This window comes from Staurois parvus, unplaced genomic scaffold (genome assembly GCF_062004578.1).
Source record: "Staurois parvus isolate SC_StPar_1 unplaced genomic scaffold, SC_StPar_1.0 ptg000748l, whole genome shotgun sequence".
Taxonomy (NCBI): domain Eukaryota; kingdom Metazoa; phylum Chordata; class Amphibia; order Anura; family Ranidae; genus Staurois; species Staurois parvus.
In genome coordinates this window covers 3,402,510-3,426,460 of record NW_028318544.1, presented here as the reverse complement: position 1 = coordinate 3,426,460, position 23,951 = coordinate 3,402,510, and the positions used below count along the sequence as shown (strand labels likewise).

The 23,951-nt window shown below is 40.6% G+C and overlaps 1 protein-coding gene across 2 annotated transcripts in view; it reads right to left on the bottom strand.

Annotated features, from left to right (window-relative positions):
* SULF1 (sulfatase 1) overlaps positions 1-23,951 on the bottom strand; it is a 206,381-nt gene that overhangs the window by 62,911 nt on the left and 119,519 nt on the right. For both annotated transcript variants that reach the window (XM_089654284.1, XM_089654285.1), the window contains 3 exons: positions 9,247-9,416; positions 2,836-2,986; positions 1,542-1,717 (listed from right to left, as the gene is read on the bottom strand). In XM_089654284.1, coding sequence (XP_089510410.1) covers positions 1,542-1,717; positions 2,836-2,986; positions 9,247-9,416 — 497 coding nt within the window. The remainder of the gene's footprint in view (positions 1-1,541; positions 1,718-2,835; positions 2,987-9,246; positions 9,417-23,951) is intronic.

Sequence of the window (23,951 nt, the reverse complement as noted above, 5' to 3'; positions counted from 1 at the left end):
ATTAGGTAGCTAATTCCAGAATGATAACTTCAACATAACACACATTTTCCTCATCATTTACTCTGGTGATATTTACAAAAATTAACTCTGCATTATGAAAAATTTGGAAATCTTGAAAAACTGAATTCTTCGACCTTAACCAAAGAAATGTTAGTGCATTGAGCTTGAGAAGGTCAACTCATACTTGACTTATTTGCCAATTCCTAAATTGAAAAAAAAAGAAATCAATGATTCTACAAGTACATATAAATAATACTAAAATTGTAAATTTCTTGGAATTGCAGTTTTGAATTGTTGTGATTTAACTCACTTCTTAAAGTTTAACTGCACTGCATCTGAGTACCACAAATTAAAAATTCTACATAATTCATTATTAATATTCAAATCAAACTGCTCCATTCACCCATGTATCCATGCTTTATTTTGCATCATTTTGAAAAACACCCCCTAGCATTTCTGGCAGTGGCCATTTTGCGTAAGAGCAAATGATTCATGTAGCAGTTACTTCCTGGAATCTATCTGTCCTTAGCTCAGGCATTGCCTGAGCTGAGAACCCTCCCTCCCCTCCTGAAGACTCCTGGGATGTATGACATCATTTGCCTGGGTATGGAAACCAGGAAGTAAATGAAGAAATGCAAAAAAAAAGGTTAAAACAAATAAATAGGACACACTTTCTATTTACTAATGCTAGCAGTATAAGGATTAGAAATATTCCATGCTGATTGAGAGAGTGAAGTTCCGCTTTAACAATTCTGAATATCAGCTTGTTTGTCATGTATACGAAATGCCAATTCTGTCTCTATTACCCTGATTGGTTCTAGACCCAGTGGTTCTAAGAGACTCAGAAATTGATAAGAGAAGCTTGAACACTATTTTGCAATTTGGGGAAATTCATATGAAGAGCACTAACAGACGAACCTCATTAGTTTTTCACATGCTGCATATAATACAGCAGTCCATATGCATTGCACATAACAGCACACCAATCACCAGCTATGTATAAACGTTATGTAACAGTGGAAGATATTCTGCTTATTCATCCCTTTTTTAGGATTCTTTTGCATTAAATACATCAGACACAAACATGCCTATATACAGTATGTACAGAAGATACCCTCACACACAGAACGTTTGGTCCCCAGCCAGCTAGAAGAGCAGATAATATAATGTATGTCCTAGTCACTGGGAATGTAGTTACAACCAGCAGTCATTACTCTAGAGACCATCATTGGTCATGTAACCACATTCGTATGATATGATCTTCCCATCCATCCATGTGTTGATAAAGAGAACCAAACAATAACTGCCACAAAAACACGAGAACAAAGCAGATACAATAAACTCCAGAGAGTTTTGTTTATAGTATTTGCTGCTGGTAACATGGCCTCAGAAAACTAAGAAGAGTAATGATGTTCTTAGTCCAAACAAAGTAGTTAGTGGCTGATGAGGGCCAGGACAGCTAGCCCAAGTGGGGATAAAATCATGTTGTTATTTGAAAATTTGACAGATATAACAGTTGTGAACTAGACAAGAGAACATACACTGATCCGTGCTCCACGTTCGGCCCACGCACAAAGAAAGGGACTCGGATATCAAAATCATAAGGCATAGACTTCCCTTTGACCAGCCCGAACTGTCCTATATGGTAGCCATGGTCTGCTGTGTAAATTATGTATGTGTTGTCCAATTCTCCTGTTTCCACCAGCATGTTGTACATCTACCAGTATGAAAGATACAAATTAAATCCATAAGCACATTATTATAAAATAGCAGCATTATCATTTTACTGTATATTTAAACAGAATGTATGATAAAATTAAAATCTTAAGGTCAATGGAACTTTCACTTTAAATCAGCTGAATACTGTAATTTTGAGGTTCACCAAAACAAAATATGTGCAAAGTCTTACAGTTTGTTTTCTTTAAAAAGCAGCCACATCCTGAGTAGGATAGTTTGTCCCCTGCAAGCATGCTGAAGAGGAGGACCCTTGTTCTCTGTGTGGAAGCAGTGGTCTCTCTGCAGAGGTCTGACAGCCTTCCTTGCTGGATCAAAGCTAGAGCTCTCTAATCAGCATGGAGTGAGAGCTTTGCTGAAACAGGTTCTGAGGGCACTGTGTAAACCTGCCAATGTCCAAACAAATTCTTGGGCACTTCAGGCAGACAATGGGATTTTTTGTTAGGAGTTAGTATATTACATAGCACATATTAAATGCCATGGTAAGCGGGAAGCACTTTACTCCAATATATCCAGAAAATATTCTTCACATCAGGAACAACATGTTTCTCTAACTTAGGCTTCTTCAGGTGCATGTCAGCATATCAGGAGCCGGGGCAGACTGACCATTTAGAAACTCGGGCACTGCCCGAGGGCCCGGGGTCAGTAGGGGCCCCATGAGATGCCCCCGGTACCTTTTTCATAGGCTTTTTTGAGTTTGGGCAAGGACACAGGGGCCCCATGATCCCCTATTGCCCGGAGGCCCCATGCGTTGTCAGTCCGCCCCTGATCAGGAGAGATCTTGTTTGGATGTATTGTGAGTTTGCCTGGCACTGTGATATTTCTGATTATAAAATGCTTTAACTGGTCCTGTAATAGGATATTTGGCACATCCAGTATAATATTAGATGTAGCTGATTTGCATAACGCATACAACATTTTCTAAACCCCAGATGAAGTAGAGAGGGAAAACGTATGGTTTGTTAAATTTGTATAATATTAGTGACATTTACTTAAAATGAAGGACAAGACTAATCCAATTAGAACATCTGAAGAACCATGTATTTAATGTAATAATCGTCACTGAAGAAAATAAAAGATAAACACAAAATAAAAATATACCTTTTCCATTGAATCATCCACAGACATAAGTGTCTGCAACCTCTTCCTGTGAAGCACATTTGTAAACTCCATATGTATAGGTAACATGGCCCCTGTGTACTGCATGATCCAATGCTTGTCCATGTTTGGTGCATAATTGTAGCTGGGAGTTCTGATTCAAAAAAGTAGAACACACAATTGTTAATACAGCTATGCATACTACAAACCTATAAATTACCTACATAAACTTAATTTTAGATCATAAATACCAATAAACAAAACACAAGGCTGAACTTGGCAATTTTTGTAAACCTGTTAAGCCAATTTAGTCATCAATAAACCCCTACCAGACAGCAAAGTCAGGTCCTGGACCTCTCTGCAGACTATACTATAGTATAATGCCTGTGCAAAGGAGCAGTAGATTGTTGGTGAGTCATCTTTTGCAAATCCCTTCTGTAAAGCCTAGTGCACAGGATCAGAAAATTGAACGAAAAATACCACTTTTGAAGCGATCGTACAATCTGATCATTAGTACACAGCTTTCATACAAAATTATTTAAAGGGTCTAGCACAAACATTTTTCCCGTACGATACTAGATCAAACGATTTTTGTTCAATCAGTACAGTTTTCATCCGAAAATGCAATACAAATAGATTACATTACTTCCAAATTTTCTTTTTGCCCTACAAGAATTTTTGTATCTTTAGTAAACGCTTCACTTTTGATACGAGTCTAGCTTGAAAAAAAAAACAAAAACCGGACGTTCATTTCTTCAATATTCTCATCGTGTGTACGGGGCTTAAGAATGAGCACAAACTTAGATGATCAGCACTGTGCAAAGCAAAAAATCCTGACTGACTCAATGTCTAAGTACTGTTGTCCTGGGTGTTACAGAATACTAATAAGAAAAATGATACTGTAGTTCTATTCAAAAAAATGAACAACTCTATAAGAGACATAGCACTGAATTAAATTGAGTTTGTTATATCTGTCAGGAATTCTGCTTTATTAAGTAATCATTTACTTTCATTAAAAAAACACACATCTAAATCCAAAACCTTTTTATTCTCATTTAGGGTCAGGTAGGGACTGGCCATCATGATTTTTGCCATGTGCCCCATGGGGCTGGTTTGACTTTGCTCCCTGACATGTAAACAAAAAAAGGAAATGAGAAAGAAGTTCTCCAAAGTAAATTAAATCTCATCTTAGATAATGGTCATTGGAACATATGTCCCTGATGGATGATTTATCTTCTATTTCTGTTTTGGTGATGACTTACAATTTTAGAATTTCCTTCAGTTTTAGTCCCAAAGACAGTGATCAGAATCTCCCCACTGAGAAGGGGACATCAGTATAAACCTGACAGACGTTCTAAACCAGTCATTCTCAACCAGGGTTCCTCCAGAAGTTGCTAAGAGTTCCTATAGCTGTGCTGAATGACTTACCATCTGATGATGCCTGCATAGTTCCAGGACCAACACCACATGGTAAAGCCGGGAGCATAGCACCAATGATCTTTTTAGCTGTCTGTAAGGGTAGTATTCTTCGTACTGACCACCATTTTCCCCACTGACCCCAAATGAATAGGTGTAAGGTAGGTGTCAGTTCCAAGACCTGAAATTTATTTTAAGGTTTCCTTTAGGGTACAAAGTTTGGGAAAGTCTCACCACCCTATCTAAAACAAAAAAATGTTAGCGCTTTTAAATACACTTTGGGTCCTGTGAAGTTGGTTTATGTAAAATAGCTTTTTAATGCACAGATAAAGGTGTTTATGGTACAGGAAAGAATTAGAAGTAACTTTGCTATTCTATCATTTCATTTCTAATTTCAATAATACTGACAGCTGTCAAAGAGTAGAAATCTTAGGCAGGTATTTGGGGGAATATGAGGATTCAGTTTATGTTGGTTAACCACAAGCCTACAGGGCACTTATACCCCCTTTTGCCCAGGCCAATTTCCAGCTTTCAGCGCTGTCACACTTTGAATGACAATTGCGCAGTCATGCAACACTGTACCCATATGATATTTTTATAATTTATTTGTGAGAGTTTTATTTTGGTGGTGTTTTATTTTTTCTTAAACAAACCAAAAACCACTGAAAATGTAAAAAAAAACAAAACGTTTTTTCTTAGTTTTTGTTATAAAATTTTGTAAATAAGTGATTTTTCTCCTTCACTGATGTGCGCTAATGAAGCTGCAGTAATGGGCACTAATAGGCTGCACTGATGGACACTGATAGGTGGCACTGATGGGCACTGATGAGGAGGCACTGGTAGGTGGCACTGATGGGCATTGACAGGCATCACTGATGGGCACTGAAAGGCAGCACTTATATATGGCACTGATAGGTGGCACTGACTGGCACTCTTAGGCGGCACTGATAGGCAGCACTGACGGGCACTGATAGGCGGCACCGATGCACACGGATAGGCGGCACTGACTGGCACTGATAGGCGGCACTGACTGGCACTGATAGGTGGCACTGATTGGCAGCACTGATAGGTGGCACTGACTGGCATTGATAGGTGGCACTGACTGGCACTGATAGGTGACACTGAAAGGCAGCTCAGATGGGCACTGATATGTTGCATTGATGGGCACTGGTAGGCACTGATATGTGGCATTGATGTGTCACTGATGGGCACTGACAGCTGGCACTGATAGACACTGACAGGTGGCACTGATGGGGCTACACTGATCATCAGTGCCCTGATGATCAGTGTACATGTCCCCTCTGAGTAATGCCGATTACCGTCTCTCCTCTCTTCTCGAGCTGTCAGCGTGACAGCTCGTGAGGAGAGAAATGCTGATAACCGGCATTTCCCTATTTACATGCGATCAGTTGTGATTGGACACAACTGATCACATGACCAAGCCGACATCTCTTTCTGTTGATCGGTGATCATAATTTTCTGGCATTTGTTGTGCGACAGCATAGGGCAGTCCATTCACTTGAATGCACTGCTCTACACGCTACACGTGAGCCTCACATGTTTTTTGCGAAGATCATTTTTAACTTGTTTTCTTTCAAGACTGGTATTCGCATTTGGAGTGTCATTAAGAATTAATGGCACTGCAAGTGCGATTGGCACATTTGCGCTTTTAGGGAACTTGTGCAGGAATGTGCATTTTTGCTTGCAATCATAGATCGTGAAGGTGTGAAAGGGGCCTAATACAAGAATTGTGTTACTGGCAGATCAACAGGTGAAAATAAAGAGACAAAAAGCCTAAAAAAAGACAACTAATACAGCTACCACATTTAAGCTGCAAAATATATTCCGTTTTTTTTTTCATCTAGGTTTAATACTGCTTTAATTTCTCTATTTCAAATATTGAATTTTGTTTTAAAATATAAATGTAGTATCTGTAGGATGGCACCAACAGTTTTTATGTAGTAAAGATTTTTACATGAAATGCCGTAAGGCAGGTGAGCTCCAAATGTTATATAACTATGTTCATTAGATCAATGTTCATTCATTAAGTTGATGAAGGAGATGGAAAAGGGCCTGTCACTGACACAAACATGAAAGGCAAAAATAAAATATATATAAAAAAACAAAGTCTGATAAAGATCATTTTTCTTGGAAGGTTCTGAGAGCAGAATAGATCCACATAACTAGAAACAGCTTTAGCAAGCTTTATAAATTGGGAAACAAATGAAATAGTTAAGAGGTTGGATAAAATGTTGAGTGCAATATAACAGTTTTGGTAGTTAAATAGTACATTTTTTTCAAAGAACTATACATCTACATCAGACCAAAAAGAGGGACTACCAAGGAGGAAAGAAGGGTTGGTTCCAAAAGAGGGACATTACACCTAAATGAAGGACAGTTGGGTATGCATACATATGTATTTAGCTGCAGGAGTAATTGTGACTTCCTAATGCTCAGTAATTACATTAAATTAACTACTAATTTTCTGAATGGAATCATTAGTAATTTCAAATGAAACTGAGAGGAACCTGCAGAACAAATGATTACTTAGACTTGTCTGTGCTTTACCAATCTAGAGGGAACATCCCTTGGAAGGCAGTGCAAGTTACACCCCTGAAAAAGTATTCCAAGTATATTATCACTTGGACAAATGTTCTTGGAAAGGCTCTTCACTTTTTTCTTTCCTGTTATTTTGAGCCAACGACATTTGAAATGTTTTTATTTTATAAAACCAAAAAAATAAAAAAAAATAGAGGAATGGGAACTGAGAACATTTTTTCCGGCTCACATGGAAGGGCGGATTATATAATTAAAAGTAAAAAACAAATAACACTGAATGACTCATTCAGTTAAATGATTTTCAGTAAGTGAAAAAAAAGTATTTAAGAATGATTCAACATACTTTGTTTAGAAATATTATTAATGACTTAATGAGCTTTATGTTACCAAGTGAGCCTAAAGGCACTCATTTAGGCAAGCTAAATAGTACAATCAGAAATGCAGATCCTTTGTCAAAAGTAAATAAAAATGAATTACATTTTACTGAAATTTGAACAGACACCAAGTTTAGTAATCTGCACATGATTGTAATGTTGGCCATACAATGCTCTTATCATTTGCAAGAGAAAATCCAACACATTACAGTTTTTTAGGCCGTAACAAGCTGTAACACCAAGTAAACCACTAGATTTGCTTCTTAACAACCAGTATAATGGAGCTTCAATTTGGTGTGCTTTACCTTTTCTGCTTCAGGTGGAAGAGCAAGCTTGGAATTTGTTACCCCCTTCCCATCAACATACATATACAGTCACATTTTGCTAGTACCTTTGTTCTGGAGCATCCTACAACAATTGACTCAATAAATTGGTTTGACCACTTCCAATTGACAGCATTCAAATGTATGTACCTAAACACAGTTCTATCATTTCTATCTATTGGACTCATGTGGGCATCTCTATGTTACTCATTTAGTTATGGTGAAAACATGGCCATTTTTAAATCCACAAAATACTATATACTTCATTTTAGTAGAATTCTTTATTAAGTCATAGGTTTTCTTAAAATGGGGGCACAAACTAGTTTTCATAATTGGCTGAATTGATGTATTTTGATAAAAGGTCAGTATATGAATTATTACTACTCAGAATTTAAATAGCGCCAACAGTTTGCACAGCATTTTACAATATAAAAGGAGATAGTACAGTTATAATACAATAAAATATAAGGGGGTTAAGTGGGCCCTGCTCATAAGAGCTTACAATCTAACAGGGTGGGGCAAATGATAGAAAAGGTAATGAGCTGATGGGAGAGTTAAAGGTCAGTTGTTAGGTGGAGGTGTGATAGGCTTCCCTGAAGTGATTCATTTTCAAGGATCACCTAAAGGTAACCAGAGTAGGAGAAAGCCATACAGATTGAAGTAGAGAGTTCCAGAGGATGGGAGAGGCTCTGGAGAAATCATCATTTGAGTTCACTAGGAACTAGTGATAGGTCATGACATACCAACTAAACATATTACTTAAACATTATGTATAAGGCAGAGAAATTGATTTTAAATACTGTGGTTTAATTTTTAAGTGGTTTTTAATAAATCTGATGAAATCATCATTTCCCAATCATTAACATGTACTATACGTGTTTAGGAGGAGAGGATTGAGGGATTAGAACTCCTGTCAGGATTGTATTGTCTGTGTTATGGAGATTGTTACTTGCCCTAGTGGCCACTGTTACCTGAAAGTGAGTAAAAATGTCATAACTGTCATAACTTTCCATTGTGCCTATAGTACAGAATATAAAGGAAATCTTCCTAATGGGACACAAACAATCCCTATTCCATTTAAAATGAAAAAAAAAGTAAAAAAGAAGCAAGTAAGCTCTATAATATTCTTATATTAAAGTGCTAAGAATATCAAACTGGTCAAAACTGGGGTAAAGCTTTAAGGCTGAAATACGGGGGAAAAAGATTTACCCTTGCAGTGGGTTCCCTTCCCTACTGCAAAGGTTAACTGCTGGCTTTGCCTAGAGGATGGTGAATAAGGTGTATATATACTTTATATTGTTACCTCTTGTTTGTACAACCAGTCCCTCAATGCCTTTTCTCTTCATTGCACGAACAGTCGCAACTAGCTCCCTAATGTCATCCTGTACAATGCAGGTCCTGCAGCTTTACATTGCACAGGAAGACACTGAGGGCCCATCCACAACCTGATCAGAGGAAGAGCACAGGCTGCCAAGGGAGTGAGGGATAAATTAGGTATGTCATCAGTCCCAAGGTAAAATGAGTAGTTAACCCTTGCAGGGAGGGGGCCAACTGTAAGGGTAAGTTCCTCCTGTCCGACTTCAGCTTTAAGCAACATTTGATCAACTTTTCCACTCAAGCAAACATAGCATTTGTATGAAAAGTAAAAAAAAAGTTAAAAAAAAAAGAATCAATAGCCATGCTCCAGAAAACTAATTTCCAACATTGTCTGCAATGGATATAATACCAAGTGTTCTACTTACATATGCTGGGAAGCATTAGGGAAGAATTCTGAAAACTGTGGTGCAGAATCCTCAGGACCATGTGGTGCTGCATGACTGACGACCATCATTATTGGCCGATGTGGGTACATCTTCTTTGACAGTTTAAAGAAATTAATGCTGTCATTGGTAATAAGGTCTGTGAAATAGTCCTGAAATAAAGAAAAAAAATTAAAAAGGTTTAAAAAATTACCCATAGTACAAGAAATGAAGATCCAAGTGCAAATGTGTGTACAGACGAAACTTATGTTTATAGTTCTGGACACAGCAGAGAAAACGTAAAGCCTGAATTCACATAGCTTATGTTGCAGGATAAGGATACTAAACTAACAATCCCAAAAAGGATACGATTAAAAAAGTGGCATTTATTTTTACCTCCAGCTGTTCAGCTACAGTCCAGCTAAGTCTTAATTTGAAAATTACAGCCACATGGATAAACTGAAGATCCTTATCCTTGTGCAAATGTTATGTGAAATAAACCACCTTTCACATTATTTTTTGCTGTCTGCATCCCATTGGGAAGGTTTTTCTTCACTTCTTGTTCCGAAGAAGCAACAGGAAGTTAGAAGAAAACTCCCAAAGTAAAAAGAGTCTCTCCAGAACAAGTGAAGATTTACTCACACCTCTGGTTCTGGTCAGAACTCAAAATTTTTGGATTACCGCCCTTTCTGTCTCAGGGACTAAGGTCACCAGTATGAACAGAGAGATAAAAGTCCCCAACAGGGACACAGATAGCAATAATAACTTGATTGAGGGTCTAATCCTTCCATAGTCCATCCAAAAAAATAAAAGACATTGCCTAATAGGGCAAGTACAGCTTCAACCTTCATTTTATTTTAAGAGAAAGGGAGGTTTTAAATCTCTGCCAGACTTTCATTATGCTGTCAATACTGAATAGATATTTCCTCATTTCCCTCACATTCCCTCATAAGATGTGAGAGGGGTAGGAATTGAGATCATATGGAGTACATATTTCATATTTACCCAATTGAAAAAAAAATGCAAGAGGTTTCTTAACCGCTTCTCCGCCGCCCTATATCAGAAATACAGCTGCAGGGCGATAGGGCTGCGCAAAATCACGTATATATACGTGATTTCGCATTTCCAGATGGGGGGGTGGGTGCTCTACCCACACCGCCACTGGCGGCCTCAGTTGTGATTCCCCACCGGCACCCAGCGATCGCCGAGTATCACTGACTTTTCTAGCCAATCGACTAGGGTAAGAGGAGGTACCACAAGACAGCTGGGTGTCAAGAAATAATCATCCCTGGTTGCGACAGGTTCAATATACAACTTGTGATTTTGTCTGACAGCAAGTACAAACATTTATATACAGGGGATGCCATGCTTAGAATTCAATTAGATGTTCAATGTCAAATGTCAAGTAATATACATTCAATATCTTTCGATGACATAATTTTTGATGAAACATGTAGGGCCTGACTGGAAGTTGTGACGTCACCACGCAGGAGTGAATAAGAAAAGCATTCTTTGTATTGTAGTCTGTTTTGGTGTCAATTGCTGTACATTCTGGCATTTAAATCATGTAAATATATGTAATTTTGCATTACCGGGTAGGGGGCGCACACGCACCGCTCTACCCACACTGCTACTGGATCGTGAAGATGTCAGTCAGCGGTCCCGGCCAGCGATCTTCTTTGGCAAAGCTAAGAGTGGAGATGTCTGTGTGTAAACAACACAGATCTCTCTCCTGTCAGCATGGATGTGCTGCTTTCTATCTCTCTGCACAGCAGAGAAATAGAAAGCAGCAGGTCTGCTTAGTAAAACACAACACAGTACACAATAAAAACACTCCCTAACACACAGTTAACCCTTTGATCGCCCCAGATGTTAACTCCTTCCTGCCCAGTGTCATTAGTACAGTGTCAGTGCTTTTTATTAGCGCTGATCACTGTATTAGTGTCACTGGAGATGTCAGTGGCAGTTAATCGGTTCCCACCCAGTGTCAGAAGTCCTGCTGTAAGTCGCTGATCATCATCATTACTAGTATAAAAAAAAAATTCCAGTTTATATACACCGTCATTATTAGATGCTATAACTTTCATGTAAACCACTTAATATACATTTGGCCTAAATTTCTGATGAAATGTTATTTTTTCTATTTTTTATTGGATAGGTTTTATAGCATAAAGTCAAAAATATAGTTTTTTTTTTTCCAAAATTGGCAGTCATTTTTTTTATATAGCACAAAAAAAAGCAAAAAAATGCAGAGGAGATCAAATACCACCAAAAAAAAGCTCTATTTGTGGGGAAAAAAATTACATAAATTTAATTTATGTACAGTGTTGCATGACCGTGCAATTGTCAGTTAAAGTAACGCAGTGCCGTATCGCAAAATATGGCCTGGTCAGGAAGGAGGGTAAATCTTCGGGAGGGCAAGTGGTTAATAAAGCACTCCTTGAGGATTTAGCACTATGAGACCCTGGTGCTCTTTTCTTCTCTCTTCCTTGAGTATTGATCTGTACAAGCTAGTCTGAGCTCGGAGTGACAGAGTGGACTGATGTGAGGTGGCCGTTTGACTTGTAAACACAAGCGTTGTTTGACTCATTTTCAGAGTCACATACCATCTGCTAAGGGTGATGTGTGTAAGAAGCCCTAGGTGCAGGACTGCTGTTAGAAACCACAGGGCCCCATACAGCCAACCTGACAGCCCCCCCCCAAATAAACACGGTTTACTATGCTTCAGTTATGAACACATTGAGTGATTAGTACCAGTCACTCATTGTATTCATTCAGCAAAGGAAGGGACTGGTAAATGTGACATATTTACCGCACCCTTTCCCCACTCTCCATCCTGAAGGATTATATTGTGTGCTTGCAGCTGCCAGAGGAGGGAAGTTGGCAGCATTGTGGGGGCACACAGGGAATCCTGGGCAGCAGGTGGAAACATATGGTTCACAGAAAGGGTGGTGGGTGCAACGGGGGACAATTACTGGACACCATCTCCTGTATGGCTCTCTCTGCAACAGCTGAAAGCCAATGGGCGGGAGAAGAGAAGAAGCCAGTGTTCAGCTGCTGCAGAGGGAGCCATACAGGGGATTGTCTCTAGTAATTGCTCCCCCCGCTGTTACGATCACCCTCCCTGTTCATATCTGATTCAGCCAGCCGTCTGGGCCCCCCTGCTGGCCTAGGCCCTGTACAGGAGGTCAGGTAGTAACCCCTAATCAACGGCCCTGCCTAGGTGTCCTTTTTTTCCATCATCTTGATACAGTCATGAAGATATTCCTGGAGTGGAAGGCGTTCCACGGTGTTGGACTTTGAATCTACATTATAATTTGGAATTTTGTACTTTTCTTCTTTTTTTTTTTGAACTGTTGTTTATACAGCACTGCATGTTTTATCATTTATTAAATGTATGATATTACTTGACATTTAGTACTTAAAGCTGAATTTAATCTTTTAGTACATTTTGCATAGGAAGAGATGTATTCTATCAATGAATACAAAGCTTCCTTTGATTGGATGAGTCAGAGGATTTGACATCATCAGCCCACCTCTCTGACTCAGCCAATCAGAGGAAGCTTTGTATTCATTGACAGAATGCATTGCTTTCTATGAGTGGCTGATTGTGTTCTGGGTGAGACAGGAAGGTCTCGGCTTCCATTGGACCACAGTGCTGTATGCTGTATGTAGCCTCAGCTACATACAGTGTATACAGCACATCCAACAGCCTCACATGTTATTGAGGGGCATAGTTCGTTAGGGCCAGCTTGGCCCAAACAAACTATGTAAAGTGTACCAAAAGCTTGAGTTTGGCTTTAATTGAATTCTAAAAGCAGCATATCCTGAACATGATTGTTTATGTGTTTTAATTTGCAGCTGCTCATTTATCATTTGAATGTCACTTATTATTTTGGTGCTATTTGCACAGTATATTTTAAATATTTGATTGGCTTTGCTGGTACGAACAAATCTTAAGGTGCAAGCTTTCATTCTGGTCCTGGCTTCTCTACCTGTCCCTTCTGAGTGACTCACAATAATAGTGAACAGGGTATCAGGATACCATTTAAAGCAAGTAATGAATGGCAGCCCCCATATTGCTGTCCTCACAGGTTCACTTCAAGCCACAAGACTGAAACACTTAAGCAGGTGTGATTCTTTGGATTTTAAATCTATGTTTCAATAAAGCCTTCAAACTTTTATTTTGATCCTACAGTGTGACAACTTTTGCTGGACTTTCGCTTCAAGCCTCCATTTTCTCTCCCAGTGATCTGTTGTGTGAATAAATGCCTCTGGCAAGGCCAGTAGGATCTAAATGCAATCATGGACAGTCATGAAGGCAGGTGCCAACAGTGAAAAATGGAGATCCAAAAATTATAACACATTTCTGGCAATAATGTTGACATTTAGCAGTCGACTGGAAGTGTTTTGATATTTTGCCTGTAGAGCCCTTTTATGCAATTTAGTGAAAGGCTACATCAATCCAATATGTAAGATGTTGGAAAATTGTGACCTTTTAATTCCACTTTATATAATCTAATAAAAGTGGAACAGACACATTCTAAACAAATGAGAATAAAACATCAGTACAGGAGGAAGGATGTATGCCACCCTGATACTTTCCAGATACCTTTCCCGACAACACCTACACAATGTGCCAAGTCAAAGCTTTGATATCCTGGAAAGCATAACGAAGGCTTAAAAGGCTATCAGTGTATTGTATCCTGCTTGATTAATGGGTGACATGGCTAGTCTTTTTTTTTCTTTTTATCAAGCTACTCAGAGGCTACAAAGCTACATAAAACCAGAATAAAGTTTAGTTTAGAGCAGTGAGAGCTACAAATTATGATTAATACGCTGTTAGAGGCCATGGAATATTTACAGTTTAGTGTGCAGGATGGATTATTAATTGCAAGGAGACACCCATCCAATTTACACTGATTAGATGAAAATGAACAAAGTAAGATACAAATAAAGCAAACAAATAAAAGATACTTAGGCTTATACAAATTTAAAGTGCTCAGACTAGTACATATTAATGTATTCTGAACAAACAGTAAGAGCACTTTAATTTTCACTTCTGTAGCTATGGCCACTGTGGATAAATTCATTTTCAAAGTTCACATGAACACATGAAATTAAATACTTGTTTTTTTAATATGAGGGTAGATCTTTGCAGCCTGCTAGCCCTCTAAAGTAAACACATAACAGGTGTCTCTAAAGGTTTCTAAAGACCAATTGAAATGCAACTTTAGAGACTTGATTTCTGAAAATGAATAACTTGATATGAAAAGGAGCTATAAAGGTGACTGAGAATGTTTTTACTGCTGCTTGTTAATAATATGTACCGTATTTTTTGCCGTATAAGACGCACCTGACCATAAGACGCACCTAGGTTTTAGAGGCAGAAAACAGGAAAAAAAAATTCTGAACTAATGGACTGCAGACACAGTACAGGAGATGACCAGAGACTGTGGACAGCACAGGGATGACCAGAGACTGCGGACAGCACAGGGATGACCAGAGACTGCGGACAGCACAGGGATGACCAGAGACTGCGGACAGCACAGGGATGACCAGAGACTGCGGACAGCACAGGGATGACCAGAGACTGCGGACAGCACAGGGATGACCAGAGACTGTGGACAGTACAGATGACTGCTGACCTTTGGGGAGGTGGGGAGCGGGTACCTGAATTTGACAGGTACCCGATCTTACCTGTTCCTCGATCCAGCCGTGCGCTGTCTTCCCGGCTTCTGTAATGGCGCTCGGCACGACAGCCGGGTGCCCAGTGCGCATGAGCGAGAAGCACTTGCGCTTTGTGATTGGTCCGGCAGCTTCTGGGATCTGTCATGTGTCCCAGGTGCCGCCTTACCATTCACAAAGCGCACCGCTTCTTGCGCATGCGCACTTGGCACCCGGCTGTCATGCCCAGTGCCCACACTACAGAAGCCGGGAAGACAGCATGCCGCTGGATAGAGGAACAGGTAAGGTCCCGCTGCAGAGCTGAGCGGCCGGCCCGGTATTCTGACACGGCCGCGGTGGAAATACCGGACCGGCCACTCCATATTCGCCTTATAAGACGCACTGACATTTCTCCCAGTTTTGGGGAAGAAAAAGTGCATCTTATACGGCGAAAAATACGGTAAATAGTTTAATGTCCATAGTCTCAGCACAGGTGCACTTTAAGGTGGAACTAAACCCTCCTATCATTTACAACCAAGGAAGCTGCCATCTTAGTCTCTGTTTGACCTGATTTTGCAAGGGTGATGCACATGAGACCAGCTATGCCACCAGCTATTTGATGGATTGATATTGCAGTTGAAAGCAAACATAAGCACACTAGTAACCATAAGGCACCTTACATATTAGGGCATGTGACCACTCAGTGTTCAATCCTAGCATTTTAGTGGTACTGGTGTTTACGGCCCTGTAAGTTCAGGGTATTTGTTCCTAAACGCATAGCGCCCTAAACACCAGTACCACTTGGTTCAGCTTTCAGCCCCTTCCAGTTGCAACAAATATCAGTCCATCATAGGGCTGGATGCTGCACCTTTGCCTCTGTCTCCTGGGTGCTCTAAACCCTGGGATTGGATGCATAGGGGCTAGTGTGTAAGGGGCCTAACAGTTATCATTCAAGGCATGCCTTGAATGTTATGCCCCTTTCAAATGGACATTCCTATCGCGTCCGCCTGCCCGTTTTTCAGGCCCAATCAGAACCTCCATTCTCCTTTATGGTGCAGCGGGTGTAAACGAACATGTGCTGATTTACACCTGCTGACATCCAATCTGATCTGCCAAATAGAGACGAATGGGGATCCGTTTCCCTTCCATTTCCATCCAATTGCCCATAGAGGACAACGGGCTAGGTCCGTTTCCACTCTGCACAAGCAGAGCAGACACGGACCTGTCATCTGCTTGCTCGGCGAGGATCAGCAGACAGATCCATTGCTGAGCAAGCTTCAAGTGGAAGTTTGATGTAAAAAATATAGTACTTTGTCAAGATGGTATGAGTATGGTCATTAAGGTAAATTCTCTAAGACAAATTGCTGGATTGTGCGTTTTAACGTATTTAACACACATTTTTGAACACCAATACATAACTGTCCTAAATGAAAACATTCCCACCTCACATCTTAGTTAGGGTTGCCACCTCATCCCTTTAAAACCGAACACATATTAATTACACAGGTTCTGCAGCTAATTTAATGCAGATATGGCACTAGGTGAGTTTAATTACTACCTTAACCACTTCCCGTCCGGCCCATGTATATACAGTGAGGAACAGAAGTATTTGAACACCCTGCGATTTTGCAAGTTCTCCCACTTAGAAATCATGGAGGGGTCTGAAATTCACATTGGAGGTGCATTCCCACTCTGAGAGACAGAATTTTAAAAAAAAATTCAGGAAATCACATTGTATGATTTTCAAAGAATTTATTTGTCTTGCACTGCTGAACATAAGTATTTGAACACCTGAGAAAATCAGTGTTAATATTTGGTACAGAAGCCTTTGTTTGCAATTACAGAGGTCAAACGTTTCCTGTAGTTCTTGACCAGGTTTGCACACACTGCAACAGGGATTTTGGCCCACTCCTCCACACAGATCTCCTCTAGATCTGTCAGGTTTCGGGGCTGTCGCTGAGCAACACGGAGTTTCAGCTCCCTCCAAAGATGTTCTATTGGATTTAGGTCTGGAGACTGGCTAGGCTACTCCAGAACCTTGATATGTTTCTTACGGAGCCACTCCTTGGTTATCCTGGCTGTGTGCTTTGGGTCCTTGTCATGTTGGAAGACCCAGCCACGACCCATCTTCAATGCTCTGACTGAGGGAAGGAGGTTGTTGCTCAAAATCTCACAATACATGGCCCCATTCATCCTCTCCTTAATGCAGTGCAGTCATCCTGTCCCCTTCGCAGAAAAGCACCCCAAAGCATGATGTTACCACCCCCATGCTTCACAGTAGGGATGGTGTTCTTGGGATGCAACTCATCCTTCTTTTTCCTCCAAACACGACGAGTGAAGTTTAGACCAATAAGTTCTATTTTGGTCTCATCTGGCCACATGACTTTCTCCCATGCCTCCTCTGGATCATCCAGATGGTCATTGGTAAACTTCAGAAGGGCCTGGGCATGTGATGACTTGAGCAGGGGAACCTTCCATGCAATGCAAGATTTGAAACCATGACGGCGTAGTGTTTTACCGACAGTGACCTTTGAAACTGTGGTCCCACCTCTCTTCATGTCATTGACCAGCTCCTCTCTTGTAGTTCTGGGCTGATTCCTCACCTTTCTTATCATCAGTGATACCCCACGAGGTGAGATCTTGCATGGAGCCCCAGTCTGAGGGAGACTGACAGTCGTCTTTAGTGTCTTCCATTTTCTAACAATTACTCCAACAGGTCATCTATTTTCACCAAGCTGCTTGGCAATTGCCCCGTAGCCCTTTCCAGCCTTGTGGAGGTCCACAATTTTGTCTCTGTGTCTTTTGACAGCTCTTTGGTCTTGCCCATGGTAGTAGTTGGTGTCTGACTGACTGTGGGGTGGACAGGTGTCTTTAAAGAGCTCAGACAGGTGTTACTAAGTTAGATTAATGAGTGGAGTAGAGGTGGACTTTTTAAAGGTACAGTAACAGGTCTTTGAGAGACAGAATTCTTGCTGTTTCTTAGGTGTTCAAATACTTATGTTCAGCAGTGCAAGACAAATAATTTTTTTAAAAATCATACAATGTGATTTCCTGATTTTTTTTTTTAAATTCTGTCTCTCAGAGTGGGAATGTACCTACAATGTGAATTTCAGATCCCTCCATGATTTCTAAGTGGGAGAACTTGCAAAATCGCAGGGTGTTCAAATACTTCTGTTCCTCACTATAAACGGCCGGGCGGGAGCAGTGCAGGAGCGGGTTGCTGTTCATGAAAGGTGCCCGCCATTTTAGCCTGTGTGCGCTCCCTGGGAGCATGCGGCACCGTGCTCCAGTGCCCACTGTGTCCTCCAGCCGACACCGATCGCTGTACGAGACCTCTGTGTGAGGTCCCGATCATGTGATCACTGATTGGCCAATCAGTGATCACATGAATAGTAGTAAGCAAGATGTCACTTCTGACATCATTGCTTACTACATGTGAAATCTGTGAATGATCACAGAGGTCACATGGTACAAGGCTATTCACAACAGCCTTGTACCATGTGATAAGCTGTGACCAATCATAGCTCTCACAGTATTTCTCAATGGCTGCAAGAATGCAGCCAGCGAGAAGGAGAAATGATTGCTTTTACAGCCTTTATGGGTGTAAAAGCAATCAGTGTAAAAAAAAAAAATCTTCATCACCCCCCACAAGCTGTACAGTGTCACTATGATGACACTGTACTGCTACGGTGACAGTATGTTAAAAAAAACCCCCATAAATAACAATATAAAAAATTTAATAAAAATGTAAAAGAAATATGAAAAATTATAATTTTTGGTTATAAACTAATTTGTGGGGTTTTTTTTTACTAAAAAGATAACTGAATAATTTTTTTAGCATGATTTATGAAGAAAGATTATTTATTTGCAAAATGTTATAAGAAAAACACTTTTTTCAAAATTTTTGGACTTTTTCATTTAAATAAAATAAAAATCCCATTGATGAATATATACCACCAAAATAAAGTTTGATCTGTCTCAAAAAATGCTAAACAATTCATACGGATACAGTGTTGCATGACCGCGCAATTGTCATTCAAAGTGTGCCAGCGCTGAAAGCTGTAAAATTAGCCTGGACAGGAAGGGGGTAAAAGTGTCCGGAAATGAAGTGGTTAATCAGCCCCAAAACCTGTGTAATTAATATGTATTTGGTTTTAAAGGGGTGAGGTGGCAACCTTAATCTTAGTGCAATCATTTTTGGAGAAATGCTGACCACAAGGACTGCATTTACAATAGAATGGAATGGTAAGGCATGTAATATCCATGTAAAATACATTTGGTGTACTAACTACAAGGCAAGCTACATTGTCCTTTTAGTTGATGTAAGAGGTTTGCTATGTTCAGAGCTACCCTAGGTTCACATTTAAGCATTTTCCGCAGCGTTTTGCAGAAATGCAGTACAGTCCATTTAACATGATTTCCTATGGGACATGTTCACATCTGCGCGTTTTCACCCGGTGTGTTTTTTGGAAAGGGTCAGGGACTTTTTTGAATGCAAAACGTTGCGTTTTTGGTTCTATAGACTTCAATAGAAACACTGCAGAAAAGCATTTATTGCATTTTTGACAAGTTTTTGATGCATTTTGAGTTTAAAATCTGCCTAGCAACAAGAGAAAAAAACTGACCCCCCCCCCACACACACACACAAAAACTCATCAAAAATGCAGTTGCAAAAACACAAAATGCAATGCAAAATGCAATGCAGAAACGGCTCAAGCACAACCTGCAAAAAGCTGCAAGCAGGCAGCTCTTGACTGCGGAGAAGACATGTCTTTTCTGCAATTTCACACATTTACCTGTCTGGTTTGCAATCTTCTATTGCATGTACCTGCACATACCTCTTTGTAGTGGATTGTGATAGACAGTCCACGTTTTATTAGATGATCAGTAAAATGACAATTTTATAGTCTTGCTACTTTCTGCTTCTTGCTCTTTAAAATTCCTTACTCTCTTAAGTAAACAATCAGATATAGGTTGACAGAACAATGATGAGAATTAAGATGGCACCTTCATCCGGAGTCTCACCCTAGGTGACTCATTAGGAGAAAAGTATCTTTTAATGTAAACAACCCCCATAAAAGGGAATGAGTCTTTTTGGGGAAAATGATTGGAAGATATCAACACGGATGGAAGAACACGCAGAAACCCAGTGGACTTTTCACCCAATCAATGTATATGCTTTGCCTGCATCATAATCCCTATAAATGATACTGTAGTTCCTCAATAAAACAGAATTTTAGGAAGTTGACAAACTGCAACAGTGTCAGTGTCTTTCTTCCACGTGCACGTAATTCTATATTAATTTGGCTCACTGGTAGATCACGGTAAATGGTCTGTAAGTGACCGAGTCCAAAACATCTTCATTGCCTGTAAAAAGCAATCCACTACAGATTGCTCGTCAGAGGGGTAAGCCTAGTGTAAGCTAGTCCTTAGCCTGGGTTCACATATATGTGGTGCGGTATATCGTGTGTGATTTGCACAGCAACCGCACCGCATTCCTCTGCAAATCAGATGTGATTTGTGTGCAGTGTGATTGGAGCCATACATATTGTATGGCTCTAATCGCACCGCACCCGCACCAAAACCGTGCAGGTCCCTTTTTTTTTTTGGTCCGCACTAAAATCGGATCACATGGGTATTCACATCTATGCGATCCAATTTTGCACATCGCACCGTGTTTTGCGGACCGCTTTCGGGGTGTTAACTTAACATACACACTCGCAGCGATTCGCATGAATGGAGTGCGATTCTGATGTGGTGTGGAATTCGCACAGAAAACGCTGCAAATTCCACACCACATCAGTGTGAACCAGGGCTTAAAGTTAGTACTTGTTCATTATCTCCATTGTCTGGATCTGAAAAGATCAATGCAGGCTCAACACAAGGGCACAGAGAAAACAGTTTGTTGTGCCCTGTTAACACCAAAAGGCTGTGGCAAGGGCTTATGAAAGATCAGAATAATAAATGTACTCTTTACCCTCAGCATGGCCATTGGGAAGTGTCAGTAGTGTTAAAAGTTAAAATCATTAAAGAGGTCGTAATAACTACAATCCTGCAGCTGCCGACATTTAAGAGAAATCTGACTTGCAAACAAGTGGGCTTAACCCATAGGTGAAATGGTTGCGGAAATTGTGCGTCTCAGGAAAGCCGAGGAAATTAAACAAAAGCAGAGGGGGGCTTGGGGTGAAGATGAATTTTTAAATTAAACCACCTGCCACCAGGACCAGCCTGCAGTCTCTGGCCAACAACACTAGTAAGCCGCGTAGGGACAAATGGCGATCACATGACCCACAGAGCTCAGAACAGATGCGAGTGGAGAGTCTAGGGGAGAGAAGCCTTGCTCTGCTCCTCCAATAAAACTAATGAATGACGTGTAACCCCAACTTTATGTATAACACATACAGCTGCCACTGTTTCCATTCAGACAGCAATGGGGTGTAAGGATAGGAATTACTTATTTTATGAGCACTGTGGAATCATTTAATAGCAAATACAGGCAACACCAAAAATAAAGCTGCTAATGCTTGACAAGAAAAAGAATCTAGATAGTAGATAAACCATAGAAACAAGGTGCTTCTGGGTAAGACTGCAGCCTCTTGTCACATGTCTTTACATTGCAACTATCCTCTCATGCTGCAGTGTGTGGGCAAGGTGCAATGGGCAGTGCTGAGACAACGGTCTGCAGGATCCAAGGTAAGGATGCAAATGTGTCCTTCACCACTTTCTTACAGCGCTTAATAGCCAAATGACGGCTACAACGTGGTCGTCCAGTTCTGGGAGGGCGTCATATGACGTCCTCTCAGAACACTCCCCCAACGGCACACACCCGACGCTGTCTTTAATCACCTACGTGATCAGCTGTATCCAATCACAGCTGACCACCATGTATTATACTTGCCAGTTATCGGCAGTACTCTCCTCACGCTGTAACAGCATGAGGAAAGAACTGCCGATAACTGGCAACTTGCAAAAGGAGACATCTGCACTGATAATCAGGGCACTAATTATCAGTGCCCTGATTATCATTGCAGCCGCAAAAGTGCCCATCAGTGCCCAACAGTGGTGCCCGTCAGTGCCCAGCAGTACTGCCCATCAGTGCCTAACAGTGCCACCCATAAGTGCTGCCAGTCAGAACCCTTCAGTGCTACCTATTAGTGCCCATCGGTGATGCCTATCAGTGTCCATCAGTATCACATATCAGTGCAGCATCATCAGTACCTCCTCATCAATGCCCACCAATGCCGCCTCATCAGTACAGCCTATCAGTGCCCATCAGTGCTGCCTATCAGTGCCACATCATTAGTGCTGCCTATCACTGCAGCCTCATCAATGCACATCAGCAAATGAGAAAAAATTACCTGTCTGCAAAATTTTATAATAGAAACAAAGAAAACGTTTTTTTTTTTGCTACTTTTTTTCGTTATAGTGCAAAAAATTAAAAACCCAGTCGTGATTAAATACCGCCAAAAGAATGCTCTATTTGTGTGAAATAAATGCTAAAAATTTCATATGGGTACAGTGTTTAATATCATTAAGCAATGCATTTTTTTTAATGCAGTGCTTAAAAAAAATGCAAATTTAACATGTTAACATATGAGTAGTAACTACATTAGCTGAAGAAGGAAGGGGAGGAAGAAGTTGTGTTGTTTAAAGGATATATTCACTTTTGGGAACATGCTATATGTTCCACCACAATTCCTATGGGGGCAATTATGCGGGCCTAATCCCGAGATCTATAGACACCAACAATATGGCTCAGCCCTGCTGCCTCTTCACAGGATTTGTTTGACAGCAGCGGAAACCAATGGCTCCCGCTGCTATCAATCTGCCCTGTAAGGAGAGAAAGAGTTGCTATTCTTGAGCACAGTGCTGGATTGAGATCAGGCTCAGGTAATTATTTGTAGGGGGCCTCCTCCTCCTCATTACAGCAGGTTTTTTACCTTAATACAGAGAATGCATTAAAGTGTCACTAAACCCACATCATAAAAACTATCAATAAATGCTGTATTACATACTGTTCAGAATCACTCAATTACTATGAGATTAATTTTCTGTATTCAACAAAAAACCTGGTTCATCCTGTTGCTCTCTACCTCCCCCTTCTGTCCATGTCCCTAATTTTGCAGATCAGTGTTGGCAGCTCTGCACATGCTCAGTTTTCAGTGAGCTTCTATGCTGAGCATTTCCTCCCTATCACATCTGAGCAGCCCATGTGACTATAGAGTCACACATGTGGGCGAATACACAGTGGTAAATGACAGCCCACTCCCTCCCTCATCTTCCTCCATGCCCACTATCCAGCTAAACATAATGGGGGTGGGATATTACATGTAGCTTAATGGCTGCTTCACCTCCCTCTTATCCTAAGACACAGACTGGAGGGGCAGGACACAACCTCTGACTGGCAGAAATCTGCTCACATGATGTGACATTATTTATTTATCTATTTAATTTACTCTATATTCCAAAGGTTCTTCTTTTTTTATTTTGAATGTGACCGGCAGCAGAGGACTAGAAGCTCCTCCTGTTTCCCTGCAGACAGGCTGGGAAAGAGCTGGGTCATGTGACAGCTGTATATCAATTAGAAAAAAAGTACTTAGATTTTTTTTCAAATTAAAAAGATTACAGTGCCATCATCCACACACAGAAACAGAAAGGACAATGTAAATTAAACTGAGTGCATTAATTACTTCTTTAAGGTAAAAAAAGTTAAGCCTTTAGAATCACTTTAACAGATTCAGAACAGGACATGCAGAAGACTATGTATACGCAAGATCATTTGGAGCAGAACGAATGGTCCTGCAGTCTCTTGAGATGTGCGATGTTATCCAAGGAGGCAGTGGGCAGGGGGAAGGGGGTAGGTGAGGCCTAAGGTGGCATCATCACAAGGAAGTGGGAGCAGGTGCCTGACAAGAAAAGGTACCATGCTTGAAAAAGGAGGCCAAACCCCCCAAAATGCAACATAATTAAGGCAACCTGCACAGCTTCCTTCAGGTGCACAACTCTCTACTGAACAATTACCAGTCCTCCATTTTCCCAGC